Source organism: Maylandia zebra, linkage group LG23, assembly GCF_041146795.1.
Source record: "Maylandia zebra isolate NMK-2024a linkage group LG23, Mzebra_GT3a, whole genome shotgun sequence".
Taxonomy (NCBI): Eukaryota; Metazoa; Chordata; class Actinopteri; order Cichliformes; family Cichlidae; genus Maylandia; species Maylandia zebra.
The window spans coordinates 33,699,817-33,721,423 of record NC_135188.1 but is presented as its reverse complement, the minus strand read 5'-3'; the positions used below and the strand labels follow the sequence as shown (position 1 = coordinate 33,721,423).

General features: G+C 40.9%; 1 protein-coding gene across 1 annotated transcript; it reads left to right on the top strand.

The window, feature by feature from the left end:
• The first annotated feature begins 2,149 nt into the window (after positions 1 to 2,149).
• Positions 2,150 to 5,935, top strand: LOC101487065 (helix-loop-helix protein 2). The gene is made up of 2 exons (XM_004573265.4): positions 2,150 to 2,864; positions 3,581 to 5,935. Exon 2 carries the CDS (start codon positions 3,617 to 3,619, stop codon positions 3,986 to 3,988), a length of 372 nt encoding a protein of 123 aa, XP_004573322.1. The 5' UTR covers positions 2,150 to 2,864; positions 3,581 to 3,616; the 3' UTR covers positions 3,989 to 5,935.
• The last annotated feature ends 15,672 nt before the right edge of the window (positions 5,936 to 21,607 follow it).

Here is a 21,607-nt window from a genome sequence, read left to right as displayed (position 1 = left end):
GGGGTCCTTCATGTCTTTGGCCAAGGGCCTTATGGTCTGAGGAGGGGTCCGGACGATGCAGACCACCAAGCTTATACTATCTCCACTTCTTCCATCTGTGAAGTAATTAGGGTGGTGGTCCGTGCGTGTGTGTGTGTGTGTCTGTGGGCTCCAGCTGTCAGGAGGCCTCTGTCTCCTGGTCTTGACATGTCTCCGATACGCCCCGCTGTGAGTCCCTCTGTGACACACACACACTCCACAGACCCGGCCAGAGCCCAAGGCGAGCTGTCCGTCATCTCACACACAAGCATTCCCTCTCTCTCTCTCTCTCTCTGTCATGCACACACACGCTGATTTTTCAGTGATATGGTCCTTCTGGCACTGTGGTAGTACTTCTCTCCCTCATTCACATATTGTGTGTGTGTGTGTGTGTGTGTGTGTGTGTGTGTGTGTGTGTGTGTGTGCGTGAGACAATAAACACGTCGGTGGCTGCGGGCCACGGCAAGTCATCCGTGCTTCCCCTTATCGTTTTAATCACCTCGTTAGGCGCAGCTAGTCCCCACACTTACTGGCCGCTGCTCCTCCTCTGGAACCATGCCCTCCTGACCCGACGCTGGTGGTGCCACAGGGCACAGGGAGGCATGATGGGAGAAGAGAAGAGATCAAGTTTGCTTGATTTGAAGTTTTCCTAAATCTAAATGTCAATATAATAAGGAAAAGAAAAAGTTATGTTTATGTTTGTGTCAATTCTACTCCAAAAACATTATATATGACATAATCCTGGGATATATATGTGACAAGCGGGACAATATGTTGGCATTTATCCCCACTTATATTCTTCATCAGCCATTCTTCCGCTGGACTCAGCTGTTACATCCATCTTTATTGTGTGTCTGGATATCAGGTTTGTTTCTCCGAGGCCCTTAAACTACACTTCCACTTCTCTTTTTTTACAGGGACAGGAAAGAGCTGCAGAACTTGGATAAAAGTCAGCGATGTGTAGGCTATACTGTAAGTCGCATATCTGAGAAAATAGGAAAAATGTTCTCCCTGATGCTTCTTTGCTATTCTTTAATATCAAAGTCCTTTAATAAGCAAGTGTCATCAATCAGGGCCTTCTTGGTAACACCTCTGGGCACTTATTTGGGCAGTCATTGAGTAGCATAGAGCAAATTAAAGCATATTTTCCCCTGCTGTAGATTAGCAGCCAGGATTCTTTGAGGTGCTGTTTTTCTCTTTTATAGTTTCGCTGTTTATTTACCAAATCAAATGAGGATGTCAACAAATGGATATGAATTGTTTTAAACATAAAAAAGATTCAATGAGTGTTAAACACTGTGAGGAAAAAAAATGAAAGGAAGAAGTTTGACTGACAACAGTTGCTTTGATTCTTGTTCTTGTTTTATAACCTAATCCTAATACATCCTCGGACTGGCATGCAGCTTCTCCACCCTTTTCTCTCTCCACACCAACTAGTTTTGACAATAAAACAAATATTTATTTATTTATTTATTTTAATAATCATTAGTACAACAGACCACTGATAAACGCAGGGTGAAACACACTCAGGTGTGTCAGCCAGGGAAATCTAAGTCTCAACCTGTCAACAGCACCAAATTAAAACCATATAAAAAAACAGAGGAGCTGCTTTATTATTTCACCTCTTTACAAAAAATGGTTTCTAATTTTCACAAATCCAAGAAAATAACCAAAAATAAGCAACATTTCTAAAGCATTCTAGAAAATATTTCTTTACAGGCTTGTATCGCATTTAAGTTGACCCCCCCCCCCCCCCCCCCTTCATTTGCATTTAAAATACATATATACATTTATTTATAATCATTAATATTCACTACAAATGTGAGCACGTGCAAAAACTCACAACATGGACAAGTATTCCTTTTTTTCCACGCTTTATCATGCACACATCTCTGCTTTCCCTTTGCCCACTGCTCCCACGGGAGTGAGACCGCTTGAGAGGGGGCTGAGGGGAGTGAGGAAAGAGGGAGGAGGTGTGTGTGTGTGTGTGTGTGTGTGTGTGTGTGTGTGTGTGTGTGTGTGTGTGTGTGTGTGTGTGAGGAGGAGCGAGAGAAGGAGAGAGAGGGGTGAGAGAGGAGGGAGGGAAGGAGGGAGGGGCGGCGTTAGACAATACCATTCCTCAAATATATTCCATCCCCTCCGTCCATGAAGTGAGCCTTTATTAGTCCAGATCGCTTGGATCTTATCTCGCATATGACACTCGGCGCAAGAAGGAAGAGAGAGGGGGGATTATCCGCGAACCGCCTTCCGATCCGCTGATTCCTGACAAGGGAGAGCCTCGCTTATCTGTCCCTCTTTTTATCCCCATCTTCCAACAGGCTCACGGACGAGTAGCCCTGGCTGCACTTTCACCGCTATCAGCCCATCTCCTCTATTGTCTCTCCATCGCTGGGATCACACAGGGGGGCTGACTGATCCACGCTTATCATCACCATCACCACCACTGTCATCATCATCATCATTATTATTATTTCTTTTTCTCCAACTCGTCCGACCTAATCATCTCAAGACTTTTGATGGGCTGTTTTTTTTATCAGCAGAAACATTTCCACGCTTGACGTTTGACCCCGCGTGATCCCATGTTGCAAGTTCGCGGCTGAGAAAAGTCAAAAACTATTTAAAAAAAAAAACCGAAAGAAAGAAAGAAAAGAAAATAATTTTTCTCCTTTCTTTGTTTTCTTTGAATGTTCGTCTCATTAACATCTGATGTTGTTGTTGTCTTTTTTTTTTGTTGGTTCTTTTGGCCGGTGGAATATGAGTTAATTTGGAGTTGAAGCTCCGCTCAAGAGCGCCTTTTAGTTCCCAACAAGAAAAAAACTGAACAAAACCTCCAACCCTTTGTCAAGGTGAGTCTCAGATTTCTGTGGAAAATTAAGCTTTTAAATAAAAACAAATTAAATACGATTTTTTCCGATTTGTTCATTTTTATTATTATTATTTTTAGATTCGTAGATCTATTTTTCTTTATTAACAAAAATCAAGAAAAAAAGCAACTGCTCCAATAATTTGGTGTCCAGCAGATGTCAACATTATTTTACCATCTCCTGCCTTCATGCTGTCAAGTCGCTCCGGCCTCAGCCAAGCAGATGTGTTCATCACACTGTGACAGATGGCCAATTCTGATTATGTTAATTCGCAAAAAAGGTTTTTTTTTCTTTAATTTAAAAACAAATAGTATTTTTAAAGAGTTTCGTCGTTTAAAAAACAATATTTTGCAAACATGACACTTGGAAATTCACATTTGTTGGGCTGTTTTTAAGGCCTGAAGCTTTCGTGAATTAACCGCGAATTTTGAACCATTCATTATTTATGGAGTTTAATTTTATTATGCAATAGGCACAGGAGGGACTGGAGCACCCGCTGTGGGCTTTCTCATAGTGGTGCCTGAGTGCAGGAAAACAGCAAAAACGATGATTTCAAAAATCAATCCAGTTTTTTATTTCATCCAAACGCATGTGACACAGTAGCTCTCTGACTGTAAAATGTGGAATTTAAAATGACCATTAAAAAAAAAAAGCAGCAATGTTTTAATGTTTCAATGACAGATTTTTCCCGTGCACAGGTTCTTGAGAAGGACTGCCAACACCGCAGAATAAAAATGATGCTGAGCCCGGATCAGGCTGAGGCGGACCTCTCCTGGACTCAGTCCGACCCGGAGACGATGCTCAATGGGTTGAAGTCGGCCGGTTGTGCCTCGGACGAGCCGGCGGAGATGGAGGACAGAGCCAAATGCAAAGCCGACCAGCCCCTGAGCAGGGAGGAGAAGAGGAGAAGACGGAGGGCCACGGCCAAGTACCGCTCAGCCCACGCCACCAGGGAGAGGATCCGGGTGGAGGCGTTCAACGTGGCCTTCGCGGAGCTGAGGAAATTACTCCCCACATTACCTCCGGACAAGAAACTCTCCAAGATCGAGATCCTCAGACTGGCTATATGCTACATCTCCTATCTCAATCATGTGCTGGATGTCTAAAAGTGACCCACTCCACCCCCCACTCCGCCCTCTACGCGCACACATATGTGAGAGAAACTGGTTGAGTTGTTGGGAGACTGGACTCGCTCGACGTGCTGGGAGTTAACTGGTTATGGCAAGGTTAGCGGTCAGGGTGGAATGATGCAGGAGATTTTTTTTAGCTTTCAACACCACAAAGCACTACTTTGAATAAAAGGAAGGTCAATTTTTAAGTAATCAGATAATTTTGCAGTGAATTTAAAAAAAAACAATCGAAACTTCTGCTGCAGGGGTAGAAACTGTTGTTTTAAGGTGGACTTGCTTAATTGATTGATGTAAAAATGTCGATATCGGCTCCACATATATATCGGTCTAACACCTGTGACACAGTGTTGCCTTCATCTCACCGAAACTTCTATTTCATTTAATGATATGTAATAAAAAATTTCCATCCAATTCAAGGCCCAAAATCTGCCCAGCATCATCTCCATCCAAACTAAAGCATCACTTCCCCGGATGCTGACACTCTGCCATACCTCTAATGGTGAGCTGAGCCCTTTAGTGCGAGTCCAGTGTTGATTGATGTAGTGGCAGCGGTGCAAAAAGTTACGGGAGCCTAAACTTTCAGTCCAGATCGCTCACTGCAAGCAGCAAGCGCCGAGTTGTTTTGAGCCGTTGGATGCAATAATGACAATTATTTTTTCCGATATTCAGCAAAAGGGGAGGGGGGGGGGGGGGGGGGGGGGGTCTGGAAGAGCCCCCGCAGGCATTCATGCTTCCTTTGCAGTGATGCAGTGGAGGACAGAAAAAATAATAATAATTCGCGTGGGCTGCAAAAAATTCAAGAAGATTCTGGTTATTTTAATTTGCTTCACATTTAATCTACATCTAAAAATGATATTAGCCTAATCTCATCTAATATCATGAATAGATTTCTGAATGCTCCCCTCACTGTGTCACTTTGAGGTTGAACAAAATAAACACGGGGTCTTTCCCCCCCCGATCGGAACGAAAGGACGTAAACATAGCTGCTTTAGATCTAGCTTAGATTTTCCATAAAGGAAGAAAAAAAAACATTTCAATGCGTAAGTGCCACTTATGACATATAAAATTGTGACCTTAATCATGCTTTTTTGTTTCTCCTAAAGTGTATGGAATTATTTATTTAATTGTGTTAATATTTAAGGCTAATTTATTTATGTTAATATCATAAGCTGCCGTCTTTTTTGTATAAATGTATAATGGTTTGTTGCTTCTATATTTTAGGCTGTGAATTTGAACTTGGAAAGTGGTGGTGTTCTTCAAAAATGGCACTTTCTGTTAATCCATTGTATAATTTATTCGTTTGATGTATGTTCGATGCTTTTTTCTGTTGTTGTTGTTGTTGTTGTTTTTTGTTTGTTATTATTTTTCATGTCCGCTGTCTATCGATGGCAACGATAAGCACTTCAAGATGGGGTCTAGTGGCCCCATGAATTTGTTTCCCATTTTTTGAGAGGTTTCTCTGTGAATTAGAATTGGGCTGCCAAAAAAAAAAATCTAAGTAAAAAAAACATTTGCTTCATCGACACTGATTGTCAAATAATTCAAACCACCAAGGGGATACGATTCAGAGCTCAACCTCTTTGTCTTATTTATTTATTTATTTGCTATAACCAAAAAATTATTATTTTGAAAAAAATATTATCTTCAGTGCGCTGATTTGACTATTATTTTATTTTCTGATTAATTGGGTTATTTATTTGTCTCTGCTTTGTATTAGGAAAAGTCAATAAGTAATTTTATAGTGAAAGGGAAAAAAACATATCCTCTATCCAAAGATTTTTTGTCTCTTCAGGGTTGTGTAGGCTACTTGTTGCTTTATGCAGATCTTTTGTAGTAGAGGTATTGTGTGACAGCTGGTTTCTAATGGACAAACTTTTCATATTTTTCGGTGTTATTTTTAATTAAAAAGGTAATACTTGAAAAGAAAAAGCACGTTTTGTATTTTATTTTACTCAAAAAAAAAAGTTTTGAGGTTTTGGAATGTAACAGAGAACTAGGACATAGCCACCGTTAGAATATTCAGCTTATCCTAATGAAGAAAAGCCTACTGGCCTGATGACGTCAGGCTCACGTAACGCGCACGCGCGTACACGCACGATCGGAGTGACATAAGTGTACATGCAAATCATTCAGCATGCATGTAGTGCAAGCTCTCAGATGCTTTCTGGGCGTCTGAGAGCACACACACACACACACACACACACACACACTAGCCTACTCACATAAAAATGTGCATAATGTACAAACACACACACAAAATGAAAGGTGAAACAAGTGCAAATCCAGTTTAGCATACAGATGAAAACTCAGCCTACTGTACACACATGCACATGGCTGTGTGTGTTTGCACATGTGCATGATAAAATAAGCGCACATTCATAGAAGGAAACTCAGTCAGCTGCACACGCACACACTTGCTCTCTCTCTCTCTCTCTCTCTCTCTCTCTCTCTCTCTCTCTCTCACACACACACACACACACACACACACACACACACACACACACACACACACACACACAGACCCAATGGTCAGCAGCTAAAGGCAGTGGTAGCCTACATGTGTGCTCCTGGCTGAAAGGCTCTCTCCCTCCCCAGAGAGGGGGCAGGTGTTACTCCAGACGAGCCAAGACAACCAAATTACTGGCCGTCTGGCACCTCCCGTGGGAAACCCGGCGAGAGAGGAGGGATGGGAGAGATGGAAATTTATGAGTGAGAGAGCAAGTGCTGAGATGTAATATTGCCAAATGGTATGAGCAAAAAAGAGATCCAAATATTTATATTCATTTGCGATATAAATATAGACGCCTATCCCCATCGATTGTGCTATAAAAGGCTTGTAGCTGAGTCGAGTTACAGAAACAGAGATGTGCAAATGCTTTTATCTAAGCCACATTAGATTATCATGAGAGAACCTTTTTTAAGCATGCACAGCCCCAGAGGGAATTGAACCTTTAACCCTGGATATGCCAGAATTCCAAATCAGCAACAGAATAAATAAAAATCTATCTATCTATCTATCTATCTATCTATCTATCTATCTATCTATCTATCTATCTATCTATCTATCTATCTATCTATCTATCTATCTATCTATCTATCTATCTATCTATCTATCTATCTACCTACCTACCTACCTACCTACGGTGGCAGGTGCAGTCACATTTCTCCTTTAAAGTTTTTTTTTTGTAGACACTGAAGGTAGCAGGACATTTTGTTTCCTTTTCAGCTCAAGGGTCTCCTGGGTCTTGTTTTTCTATTTGGTATTTCTCAGTCAGTCATCTTCCAGACATTCTTGCTTTAACTTCAACTGCAGACTGGGAAAGTTTGCTGGCCGACATTGCTAACTCACTAATCAGACTGACACGTCAGTCATTAAATTCAGCATACAGTATATACCTTCTGAAATATAAAAGAAAAACTCATTCATGTCTCATATTCTGAAAAAGACAAAAGTAGTTGATGATTTCAGCTTAAACTGTGGGTAAGGAGTCCTTGGGGGCTGCGCAGAGCTTTGCATACTCATGTCTAAATCTCACTAGAAGCAAAAGTGGCAAAAATACATGGAACAACACAGGTCACTCTTGTTCATGTTTGTGCATTTTTTGGTCCTTCTGTTTAGGCCCTGCCTCTGAGAATATAAAGTCAGTAAAATTAATAAAACCCTCCACTGCTGCCTTTGCTTTGTACTTCTACACTTCTGGTCACTTTGTTTGGTAGACCTTTCTAGTACTGGATTGGACCCTTGACTTCAGAACTGTCTTAATTCTTTGTGCTAGTAAGATTCCTCAGAGATTTGATCCAAATTCACGTGATAGCATCATGAAGTTGCTGCAGATTTCCCATCCAGCTACATGACACAGACAACAGACATTACTCAGGTAGCTTTTCTGTTTGCGGTCAAATACTATCCACTCTCAGTTTGTCTCAACATTTACATGAAATCTTGAGAGTTTGAAAAAGCCACCAGCATGGACTTTTGTCATTTGGCATTTTGTCTGGCTGTCAGGCCTCTAACTAAAGGTTTAGGTTCAATCTCAGTACTTTCTGGATTCTGTAGTAGAAGGATCTTTCTTCACAACCCACACCTTAAGGCTGACAACACATTCTGGGTATCAATAAACAGAACTCCATAATAAGCTTTCGCCATTATGTAAGTAATGCTATCAAGTTGGTCTAAGAAGAAACACACAGGAATGATACATGGCCTGTTTCTTTTTACAGCGCTATTCTACTTTACTGAAGCGCTCTATACAAAATGACACATTCACCCATTCACACAAATGTACATACAAGCACCTATTCACACGTTTCATAATCTGACAAACACATTGGAGCAACTTGGGGTTCAGTATCTTACCCAAGGATACTTTGGCATGCAGACTGGAGCAGCCAGGAGTTGACCACCAACCTCCCAATCAGTGGATGACCTACTCTACCTGGTCGAACAGGTCATCCATCGGGAGTATGAATGTGTGTGAGTGTTAGATAGAAAGTACTTAACCATAGAAAATAACTGCTTGTATGAATTTACAGTTAATCTGAGATACAACAATTACATTGAGTTCAGGAGGGCTCACAGTGGTATGGCTGTAAGCTGGAACTGAAGGAAGATGTGATGAGACAGTGGGATAAGCAAAAGACTTTTACCTTGGATAGCAGGTTTAAGTCTTTTACAGTTTTTCTCAGTCGCTTTGGTGCGTTTCTCAGAACACCATTAACATTTGCACAGCAGTTAGTGCATTTCCCAAAACAATTAGTGCAAACTGCAAAACCTAGTGGATAGCCTGCTAAAGCACGTCACATGCACAGAATTGATTATCCATACCTCAAAAGCAAGTATCCATGTCAATGAAACTGTCAGTGCCATCAAAATGAAAAGTCTTGACACCATCTTTATGAACAAGATAGTCAAATGGCATTGTCATGTTTCCACTATGACAGTTTATAATTTCAGTGTTTCCCATTGCAAAAACAATTGGTGACACCTGAAAATGCTGACGACAGCACTATGGCCTACCTGTACAGCCATCTGAAATGTGCAGTAAAGTCACTGTAGATGTTATGGGAGTCTTGGGAGTAACTGAGACACTGAATACGTACGTCTCACATTTCCATTGTGTAGAAGTGTTTGTAATCCTACAGAATTGTGCAAAAGAAAAATATGCTACAGTCACTTGTTCACTGTAGAATACATGTAAACATAAAATCACCAATTTGGTAGAGCCTCCTCATGAGTGACAGCTGTAATTCACCTGAGATCAATTGTTCAATTTCGGAGACATTTCCAGGAACAATGATACAGAAAGGTATAGGATTTGCTTGACAGATGGCCAATATTTGGCATGTGATAACTAGTTCAACAATTTTGTGTGTGATGACTTAAGCAATGGATGTATGACTATTAGTTTTATTGGGAACGAGTATTCAGCATCCATAGGTATGATTACTTTTGACTGACATGACATAAGCAAATGGAAATGTCAGAAAGCAGCAGGGAAATGTATGGAAGCAACTGATTCATGTCCAAAATCATTTGCAGTTTGTTCAGAGAGAGGAGAAATTGCTACTATGATGTGCACAAATGACTGAGTGTTGTGGAGGTTGAACTAATAGTTATGAGAATTTCAATTCTGATCTGAGAAACGCACCAAAGCGACTGAGAAAAACTGTAAGTAGCTAAAGGCAACAATGAGTTAATATCTCTAGAAGGAACCGTTTCTTATTTTTCAAGCAACTTTAATTTGATCTAAATCTAATGTTAGGCTAGCATAAACAAAGACGCTGCACCTTTTATGCACTAAGTGTACATACGATCCACTTGGCGGGTTTATTTACCATTGTACCAAGTTTGATAGCAACAGGCACTGTTGCTGTGTGTGTGGGAGTGTGTTAACATATAGCCTAAACTTGTGCTCAGCTCAGCCTCTGACCAAAAACACCAGAAAATCTGATTCTTTACTCCACGTCCCTGTTGACTCGTTCCCGCTCTCTGCTCCCTGTACACCCTGGGATATGTGTGTAAACTTTTTTGCTAAGGCTCTTGCTAAACATTTTTAATGAGTTCATGCCTAAACTTGCTTCCCATTTTACCTGAAGTCACAACAACTGTTAAAACACGTCACTGAGGACAAGAACACCACACCTGTCACATGTTGAAAGGACGCGGTCTGCTACACTCAGCTCTTATTACTGTCGACATTTCATTTTGATTTCCACGAGATTATTTGTTTTACATTATCCAAATCTGACTGGCCCAGTATTTCAGAGTCTATCAACGCTTTCATTTTTAAAAAAAAAGGAAAGAAAGAAAGAAAAGAACACCAATATGTTGCATCAACAGATTGTCCTCTTCAGAAACACAAAACAAGCTCTGTGATTCTGGCATGGCGTGGAGACAGACTTCTGCTCAAGCTTATTGAATGGAGGAGTCCATCTGTACATTGCCACGAAGCACTACAAGGCCATTTGTGCTCTTCATCCCAAAAGCTTCCATAGCATCAGTCCTCTTCAATTTATTCTTTACAAACCCCCAGAAGGGGCAGGGGAGAGAAAAGTGACAGGCGAAGCCCAAACTGCTGAGGGCACTGAACAGCCTGGCTGACAGTGTGGCCGGTGCTTGTGTGTGTGTGTGTGTGTGTGTGTGTGTGTGTGTGTGTGTGTGTGTGTGTGTGTGTGTGTGTGTGTGAGAGAGAGAGAGAGAGAGAGAGAGAGAGAGAGTGAGAGAAAGTGCCACGTTTCACCACATCCCCCCACTCTCTTTGCACCGTGTGGCTTATGTAACGGCGGAGGCCGAGGAGTGACCATATGTCAGGAGGTGTGTGCAGACGGCAGGGGATTATACAGGGGCCATTAGCAGCATTTGGACATCCTTCTCCTCATCATCATTCAGGTATAGAGCTACTCAAATCCAGGAGAAGCACACACACACACATTTAATTCTGAGAGCTCACTAGCTCTGTGTAAATTGGACAGGGAGAAAGAGTATGACAACAAACAGCCATATGTTCACAGTACAAGGAACAACATTTGGGGCTTTTTGTGCTGCCTCATTTTTTCTCCCTCGCTTTTATTCTCCACGTCACCGGGTATTATGGAAGTGTTCATGTTCAAGGCGAGAACTCCCCACTGCAACTCCTTCCCCACCCACACCCGCCCCTTCCCCACCTTTCCTTCTTGCTTGCCTCTATCATTGCAGTGTGCTTTTGGGAGAGTGCGTGGAGTGTGCACATCCCTGCCTGTGTGTGTATGTGTGTGTGCAGTATGAAGGGTGCTCGTGCTGCAGAAGTACAAAGCCTGGTCCATGTGTTGAAATGCAGCCCCCGGGATGGACCGTATTATCCCTGCCTACTTCACCAGCAGGGTCCCGGGGCTCGAGCTGGCTCGTGGTCCTTTGTCTCCAAACAGATGGAAATGGGCAAAGGAGAGGAGAAGTGGAGAATCGGAGAGGAGGAGGAGGAGGAGGGAAGGAATAGAATGGATGGAAGAAGGCAAAGGGGAGGGAGAAAGAGTCAGTCTGTTCTCATTAAGTGCTGTATTGAAGAAGACGTCCCCCCACAATGCGTCAGCAACCGTGGATGTTCCCCCTCTCATTCAGGCTCACGCTCGGACCATCTGTACCACAGGGTCTGTCATAAGGTGTGCGTGCATGCATTAGGCCCCGGCATACGGCCCAGTCTGGCGAGTTAAAATGGTGATATTCATTGGGTTTCTATTTGGTTAAGATCGTTTAAATCCAATTGTTGGACCTTTGTTGCGGACGCCTCATTGGATGTGAGTCACTGTGAGTGAGGAGGGGAGTTTATTCAACATCCTGCTGTCCCTTTTTTAAGTCTCAGAGGGCACAGGGACAGAGCCAAGATGTAGATTTCTAATTAGCAAATCCTAAAGACATTAAGGAAGAATGATCTCTACTTTAATCCTGTTATTATATTTTAGTGTGAAATACATTTTTGCTCCTTGTGGCCCTGTTTTGAACTCAAGCCCTCAGGTTGTTGCAGAACTGGGTAGCTAATATTAGTTACTAATTTCTAGTTACTCTGCCACACCACTGTTCGGTGTATAAAAATATGATCCCAGACTCCACAGTGAAAATAAAATTAATCTAAAAAAAGGTTTTGTTCGCTGTTGTACTTCATGGCTCTCCTTCAGGGAACAGAAGTTATAGACACAACTGTTCATTTTGCAGCGCAAAAACACAAAAGATATTAGATTTGGCATTATGAAACACACAGAAATATATTAAATATTCACGTGAGACATAGAACCTGGTCATGTTTTTTCATTTGTGTTTGATTTTTTTTTTTAACTGATGTTCAAGGGCAATTTTGGCATTCAGTGTTGCTCTTCTCCTTGAATTATTTGCAAGGCCGCTCAACGTGCTGGGAGGCAAAAACTGGCAACGAATCTCTATGAATTAGGTACATTTAGAAAGGTAGGGCCTTTTGGACAACATCATTTCAGTTGATATTGCTGTGATGGATATTAAACTTACACTTGTTTAAAAAAAAAAAAAAGAACTTTATTCCTGCAACCTAACTTTTAGGTTTTAGGTTTTTAGTGCCCTGTAGCTGCTCATTTTGTCTGTTGGTAATCCAGCTTTTTGTCTTTTTGGATTTTGTCTTAATTAACTTTATTTGTGTCATTTTATATCAGATTTAATGATTTTGTCTTGTTTGATTCTCACTACATATATAAAATTGTATGTTATTAGTATTAAAGTTTATTAAACCATTACTATATAAAAAATATTAAACCATAGATAATATGAATATATATAACATTGCTCATTTGTTTTTGATGTTAACAATCAGTACTTGATCTTATTTTAGAATCTGATACAGCTGATCATATAATCATTTTAAGCATTGGGCTGAAAGCAACACATTTAAATTGTTATTTGTTTATCTTTATCGTAGAGAATTCTTGACAACCTCTAAAATAACACAGTGACTTCATTTAAGGGCTCATGTGGACTTTCCAGTAAATCTACCCTTCATCAACTTAAAAATAGTGCTATGTTCATCCTTTTGTCTGTCTGAGTGCCTCAAAGAAACTAATGCATGCGTTTACATCTAGCATGTATTGTAAGTGTATATAGCCTACCTAAAAAGTATTGCTTGTTTGGAAAGCTTATTTTTAAAGAAGTTCATGACCTACCTCCAGTATAGAGCAGTTCCAAAGTGCAGGACAAAAAGATTTTCACCCTTTATGACCTGAACAGCTACAGTCAGTGGACCTGAAAGCAGCTGGAAATGTAAGTCTGTAAGTCTTAAAACTGTACTCTTATGTCTGGCTTTTGATTCAGTTGATCTTTATTGAAATAACTTCATTTTATTTGATTTATATCTGCTCATCTGACCTGTAGTTTTATTCTGTTTAATTATTTGGCCTTAAATCTTTTAATGTTTCAGCATCACACCTTCTTATTTGCTGATTATAACTTATTGATATCTGACTGGTCATTTTATTGTATTTATGTTTTACTTTTTAGTACTTTTTAAATATTTCTAATATTTGAACTTTGTTTTTGAATTCTTTTACAGGCATCTTATATTGTACTTACAAGCTATTCTTAATATAACTGAATCGTTTAATCTTGTTTAATCTTAATCTTTAATCTTTTTTAAAAAATTATTTTAAGGCTGTTTGTTGTTATTATTATGTTAATTACGTCATGTTCTGTCTGATTATCTGTTTCCCAGTCTGTGAAGCAGATCAGAAATACACCAACCTTCATGAGAGATGATACACAAATAAAGTCTGAATTGTGAATGCGCCAAAAATATTTTTATGATATATATATCTGAGAGGAAGCCTTGAACTTAAAGTTAATTTGTCACATACACTGAATGAAACAGGCCCCGAACATGGAATCTCATCTGGCTGACTGCGAAGCGGTGTTTCTCTGGAAACTCTGGCATTCATCTCTTTCTCTCTTTCTCTGCATGCATGCGTGTGGTCTCATAAACGGCATCTCTTCCCACTTCGTCTTCATTTTTACGCGCTTTCATTTTTCTCCCCTATTTACCAAAAAAAGCCCCTCTAAACTCATAAACTCCGTGTCTTTGGGGAGGGATCCATCCATCTTCCCAACACCAAATTGAATTGATCTCGGGGGGTGGGATGGGTGGGGAGGTGGGCGCCTCGTTTTCTCAAAAGGGGCCATCTGCGCGCGCTTCCCGCTTTGAATAAACGTGAAAAGTGACAGCACGCGCTGCTGCCGCTGCTCCTGCTGCCTGCCGTCACACGACGCGCGTGCCAATGAGGGCTCCTCGTGCTTTCACTATCACTCATGTGGGGGCGGAGGGGCCGTGTGTTAACTTGAGTGTCCTGTAATTACATTGAAACGTTGCGCTTTATTAATTCTAAGTTAAAATCACAACTTTTCACTTTTAACCGAGGAGTAAAATAATGGCGAATTACAGACAAAATAACACGTTATCGCAAAAATAATGTGCACGTTTCTTCAATTTTATGGCGTTCGTTACTGCAATAATAGAAATTATTATATATACGTCTGCCAGCTGCTTGATATACACTGGTCAGTCATTTGGGGAGTGTAATTGTGGCAGATTACCACTTGGTGGCGCACTAATCTTAAACTACGATGCCTGGAAACTGCTGCTGCACGTGAACTGGATTATTCAAAAATAAAGCAGCTAAATTGTGAAAAGTTGTGAAAACTGTGAAAACATTTTCACTGCTGATTTTTTAAAATCACACGTGTTTTCTTTTAGCTTTCATATAAAGTGACGGAGAATCTAACATTCACCCATGTCTTCCCTCCCCCCAGGCTTGACACAAGACTGGTGATTATTTGGTTCTCCAAAGGGGGGAGAAAAGAGGGAAGCTCCGGGGTCGTGTCCCAGTCATGACCTCCATTGTGTTCTGGAGGGGATGAGATATATCTAAAAGAGTGCTGCGTGTGTGTGTGTGTGTGTGTGTGTGTGTGTGTGTGTGTGTGTGCATTGCATTTCAAAGCAGGACAAAATATTGATTCATATACAGCTGTGCAACTGCTGGAGGCATCTGTTGCCTTGTGGATTGAGCACTGTGTGTTTGGAGACTGAATGAACTGGCTCGAGCCCTCTTTGTCTTATGACACAATAGATGGAGAAGACAACAACAACAGAGAAATGTGAAATCAATTGGTGGGGATATATATTTATCACTGATGTTCTGTAGCCTTTATTTAATTTGTTTATCAAGGTTAGACTGCTATATATAGAAGCTGCAGGGGAAAGTCTAAGTAGAGGTGTTCTACTTTGGGTCTCTCCTCATCAAGCTCCTTACTTTATCTCTTAGGGAGAGTCCAGCCAATCTTCAGAGGAAGCAAATTTCCACTGATTGTTTCAGCAGTCTTGTTCTTATGGTCTCTACAACGAGTTTGTGGCCATAGTTGAGGATGGGAATGTAGATTGACCAGTAAATCAAACGCTTTGCTTTGACACTCAGCTCTCTCTTCACTATAATAGATCAGTACAGACCCATCACTGCAGACGCCACCCAGTCTGTCTTTCAGTCTCCCACTTCACTTTCCCATGAACAAGACCCAAAGACACTTAAACTCTTACACTTATTTCAGCAACTTGTGCTTGACCCGGAGTGAGCAATCCACCCTTTACAGTGAGGACCACTGTATCACACTTTCAGCCCTTTTCCACTACTACCTAGTCAAGTTGGCTCAGCACAGCTGAGTTCGTAGGATTTTCCATTAGGTGGTGGTTCCTTGTATCAGGTATGTTTTTAGCGCCTACTCGGCCAGGGTTCCAAGCGATCCAGGGCAATCTGAAAATATGATGTCAACAGACTGAATGATTGGCTAGTCAGTGGCATCACTTGATGAGTCACAAGAACATCTCTTTCTTGAAAGTCAAAACCAACATTTTTGAAACCCAGCAATGAGGGAAATGACTGCACAAAAACTATACCATGGTCCCTGAGGCTGACAAAAAGACACAGACCAGCAGGTATACCATTGCGTTGACATCCTTATACTACCAGCAATGCGAACCAAGCTCTCACTAAGGCTATACATGAACCGAATGACCCATAGCAATTGGCCACTCACCCTGCATTCCCAAAGAACCCCCACAGGATTCTCCAAGAATGCTTTCTTCAAGTCCAGAATACACAATTTGGCTGGTTGGGCTACCTCCCACACACCTTCACACAAGCTGTACCAGGACAGAAACTGCATTGCTCTTCTTAAATCAGTGGTTTGACTAACAAATCCAATCCTCTCCAGCACCCTGGCATACCCTTCACACAGTGGCCGAGGAGTGTGAATCAGCACACCCTCCAGTCCTCCTTCTTAAAAAGGGGGACCATCACTCCGGTCATCCCAAGGCTCTGTCCCTGACTTCCACAAGATGCTGCAGAGGTGTGTCAACCAAGACAGCCCTACAATATCCAGAGTCTTAGAGGACTCACCTTTCTCTCCTCCTCCCCCTCTCCCCCACACTCTGCTTCCAGGTGTGTCAATAGGGATTGTCAAACTATTCTTTGCACCACCTGGCTATATCCTCAGTTGAGGTCATCAGCATTCTATCCCCATTGCATATAGCATAGCAGGAAGCCAGGTCTCCTTCCTTCCTGAGTCTCCTGATGGTTTGCCAGAATTGCCTCAAGGCTGACCGAAAATCTTGCTCCATGGCCTAACCGAGTAATCAACACCTGAGGTTTTGCTTTAGCTACTGCTAGGACCACATTGCTTTACTCGGCATCTTCGTATTTGTCAGCTGTCTCCAAAATCCCACAAGCCAGCCAAGCTTGATAAGACTCTTTTTTTCAGCTGCCTTCACCTCTGACATCTGGTCGGTAAATTACCACCATAACAAACACCAACCACCTTGGGGCCACAACTCTATATTGCAGCTTCGACAATAGGGCTGTGCAACATGGTCTACACGGACTCAGTGTCTACAGCCTCCTTTGTAATGCTGTTGAAGTTGGATTTGAAGATCTCACAGACTGGGACCTCTGTCAGATGCTGCTAATGCACCGTCATTACCCTAGACTACATCAGGTCCATCCAGCATCCTCCCCCACCACCAGACTCAGCTCACTATCAGGTGATGATCAGTTGACAGCTCTACTCCCTTCTTGTTCAAACATGCAGCCACAGATCTAATGAAACATACACATGTACTATATAGCGGTAGGTCTGATGATACAATTAAAAAATCAATGATCGACCTGCGACCTAGGGCAGCCTGGTGCCAGGTGCACTTGTGGACCCCCCTATTCTCACATATGGTGTGTGTTATGGGTAAACAGTGGTTAACACAGATGTCCACATAAAAAGTCCCCCGGAGGGGACAATGGAGCCCAGCTTGGGTACCTTCAAGCACCACATCCATGGATTCCAAGGAGACTGGGTACACTGAGCAGTAAGTGCAAATGATATGAAGGTGCAGAGAAGCAGTCCTCTTGTCCACCACTGAAAACTCCCAACGTGAAGGCACTGAACCACTACAGTCCGTCCTGCGAGTGGCGGGCCCACAGACCGACCCATGTATTGCTTTAATGCAATTTCCAGCCTCGGTCCATCACCCGTGTCCCTCGATTGTTTCTTCATCACAGGGGTTTTTCTGAAACCCATTATCTGGTCTCTCACCATGGATGAGTGGATGTATTGTTTGTCTTAGAAAAAACAGCTAACAGGAAATATCTTAATGCACAATAACTTATTTTTCTTTAATACTTTATATTGGTACTTTTAGTAAGGTTAATACTTCTTCCACCACTGCTGAACTGTTAATCCACAGAAGTGTGATTATCTCTAAAACTGAACAGCCAAATGCTCAGGCGACACTGACTATAGCATCATAACATTCGTGTCTGCCTTTATCAAAAGAAGAGTAGTTATCTGGAGTGCTTGTTTACATTCTCTTTTCAGAGGCTTACCCAAGGCCTCACTGACTTCATTGTGTTTGTTTCACTAACTGTGTCCAAGCCAGATTGCTATCGCTCCACTGCTTTGTTTTTTTGTTCTGAGTGAGTGACTGACATCATTGACGACTGTTTACCTTTTTCAGCATCATGAGCTGTGACAAAAACATTGCCTCTCTGTGTAAGTGGGAGGGGAGAAAAGACATTGGTGCTTTTGTAAATAAACAAATACATTTAATATATCAATAAATCACAGGAAAAATATCTTTTTAGAACTGTGCTAGATTTTCATATTCTGCCCATTTAGTTCATGCAGTTTTACATTAAAATATCTAATTTTAAATCTTTCTTAATGTTGTGCTATTTTGATATAAATACCTGCAATTTTCACTTAAAAATCCAGATTAAAGAAGGATATTATATTCAATCTACAAAAGCACAGAAAACCCCCAAAACAAACAAAACAACAACAAATTGAAATTATTGTATTTGCGTTTTCCAATATAGCCCTATGCTTAACATGTCTTACAAAAGTTGAGATATACAGTAAAATATTAAAAATGAATTCAAAAACAAATGTACCCGGTAAAAAACAACAACAAAAAAACAACAAAAAACAAATTGCGCAAATAAGCGATTCATTTGTAATATTGTTGCATATGAAGAAACAGAGATAAGAAGTTCAGCACTATGAAAAACTGCCAGGTCTCTTCCTGTTTAAAGTAAGTTCTTGCTCCCCACTGTCACTAAACACTTGCTCACAGGAAACTGTCACAGTGTAGAGGTTCTCTCTCTATTACTACCACTGTGGATGGATGGATGGACTAACTGTACAAATAGTTAAGTCATTTAAAATTATTTTCCTTACAAATGTTCTAAATTAGTTTCTCATGTTATTTGCACAGTATTTGTGTATTCAATAAGCAGCGCTATTATTTTTAAGATGTTTTGTTTTAAATGAGAGAAATCTCTGCATACAAAGACCAAGGCAAGGACTACTGAAGAGCTAAAATCCTACACTCACAGTTAAAGTACAACTTTTCAACTATTTTTAAAAGCCAAACAGCTAATCAACAAATCACATAGCAGCTCAATGCATTTAGGTGTGTAGACATGTCAAGACAGCCTGCTAAAGGTATAACCGAGCAATGGATTGGAGAAGAAAGGTGATTTAAGTCACTTTGAGTCTGCCATGTTTATAGGCTTCAGATAAGCTAATCTGAGTATTTCAGAATGTACTAATCTCTTGGGATTTCCCACACAATCATCTCTAGGGTTTAAAGAGACTGGTCTGAAAAAAAGAAAGTCTCCCGTGAGTGGATGAGAATACCTTACTGATGCAGGAGATGCGACAATGGCCAGATTACTTCATGCTGATAAAGAAGACAAAAGTAGCTCAAATAAGCACTTCTTACAACCAAGCAAGAAAGTGAAAAAGAGCATCTATGAACACACAAGGTGTCAAACCAAAGCAGATGGGTTACAGCAGCAAAAGACCGTGCTGCTGCCCCTCCTGTCAGCTAATATTTGAAAAGTCTCTTCTAAATGGAACAGTAAACAATTTTTAGAAATGTTGCCTGGTCTGATGAATCTCGATTTTTACTGCAACATCTGGACGGTAGGGTCAAAATCTGAAAGCTGAACATGAAAGCATAGATGCAACCTGCCTAATATCAACGGTCCAGACTGAAGCTGGTGATGTAACAGTTTGGGGCATAGTTTTTTGGCACACTTTGGGCCCCTTATTACTGAGTGTTGTTTAAATGCCAGAGACTTCCTGGGTATTGTTGCTGATCGCTTTATGATCACACTGTACCTATCTTCTGATGGGTGCTACCAGCAGTAAAATGCTCCATGTGACAAAGCTCAGATCATCTTAGACTGCCTTACCAGGGTTTTGTTTATCTCACCAGGTTAAGGAGACGACGCATACGCCACAAGGTTCATGCAGCGACTGGTGACTGAATCTGCTCTGGACCGTTTGTTGCCTTCCACCTGCTCTCTTCTATTTTCCTCTCACATTATAACTGTTTCTATCATAAAAAAGGTGAAAAGATCTGAATACATTTTCTCAGTCTAAACTTTGTACAATTTTCAACTTGACATCCATTTTCTTCTTTTTATCCGATGCAGGATTCCAAGATAGCTGGAGACTCTCCCAGATGTCATAGCACAAGAGGTGGCTGGACAAGATTCCAGTCTGTCACATGTTTAACCCACTGAGATGGACAGCTATTCCCACCTTTGCATCTATGGCTAATATAGAATGAGCAGTTAACCTAACATGCATGTGTTTGCACTGTGGGGAGAAGCTGGAGTACCTGGAGAGAATCCATAGAGATCCCGCAGGGCTGGTGAATTTGAATATAGGACCCACATGCTGTGAGCTGACAGAGCTAACCACTGCACCATTGTGCCACTCAAATCACTTTTCAAAGTACTGCATTCTGTGTCCAACTGTTTGTGGAAAAGTATATGTTTTTTTGAAGAATGAGATATTCTTTAAGGGTCCATTTTGCTATAAGTCTCTCTTTTGTTTTTGTGTCTGGCAACAACCAGGACTGTAAGTCTCTGTGAGAAACGGTTTCTTTTTTAGAATTCATCAGCAGCTCTGGAAGGATGTATTTGAGTATTTCCTTAGATCTTTTATACCACTTTGGCTTACCTACAAGCTTAATCCTGTGATGGCTTAATCCTGTAGAAGTGGGCAGAACTATCTCCAATTATTAACGAACAGCTGAAAAGGTGTGTCTTGTTGTATTAGCTATTTATCATTAAGTATTTTTTAAAGTAAAAGTATCATTATTAGTATTGGCAATACTTGCTCTGTATTTACTTGGTACTGGATGGATATTGAAATTCACAGTATCACACAGCACTATAATCCTGACAAGGAGAAAAACCTCAGTGTTTAGCAACTCTGTGAAACAACTCCAGAGAAAGAGAAAAACAGCAAGAACCACTCATCAAGATCAGCCAGAAATCGGTTCCTTTCTACAGCAGTGGTTGACCAAAGCAAGAAATGGGAAAAGGCAACACAAAGTCTGCAACAAAGACTACGAGTAAATGATAATTTTTAAGTTTTTGGCATAATGTGTTCCCATTACATTTAGTCTTTTCTACACTTTATGCTCAATAAAGTGTTTTACACTTTGTTAAACAATGGTGATTTTAATCCATTGTGCTGTAAAATCCAATATGACTACACATTTTAAAAATGATTCATTATTCACTGTAAAGTGATGCTTAGTTTTTATACTTCCAATTAATCCCAAACAGAATAATAGAAAATGGAAACAAGAATTTCAGGAGGATGATCTGTCATCAGTTATGTAACTAACATGTGTGAAAGTTGTCATTTTCACATATATTCCAAGAACCTCCTGTTTTCATCAGCTTTACTGACCATTTCAACAGCTAACAACACTTTTTTTTTCTACAAACATTAAGTCCCTCTGGACACCGCAGTTTTCAGTGGGTGAAACATTTCATTACTTATCCAGGAATTTACTAAGGCATTTTTTATTGCACAGTTCGTTATCGAATGCTTTATTTCGACTCTTCTGGTCCTTCATATCTTATATATTATTAAACGGCTTATGCAGCAGGTTCACTTTAATTCGGTGTTTCTGTGATCTTTGCAGTGGCAAACTGGGGGCAAAGACACCCCCCTAGCGCCATGTATCCGCACTGCACCCCCTC

Coding starts and splice junctions, on each gene's coding strand:
- LOC101487065 (XM_004573265.4), top strand. CDS start 3,617: ATGATGCTGAGCCCGGATCAGGCTGAGGCGGACCTCTCCTGGACTCAG.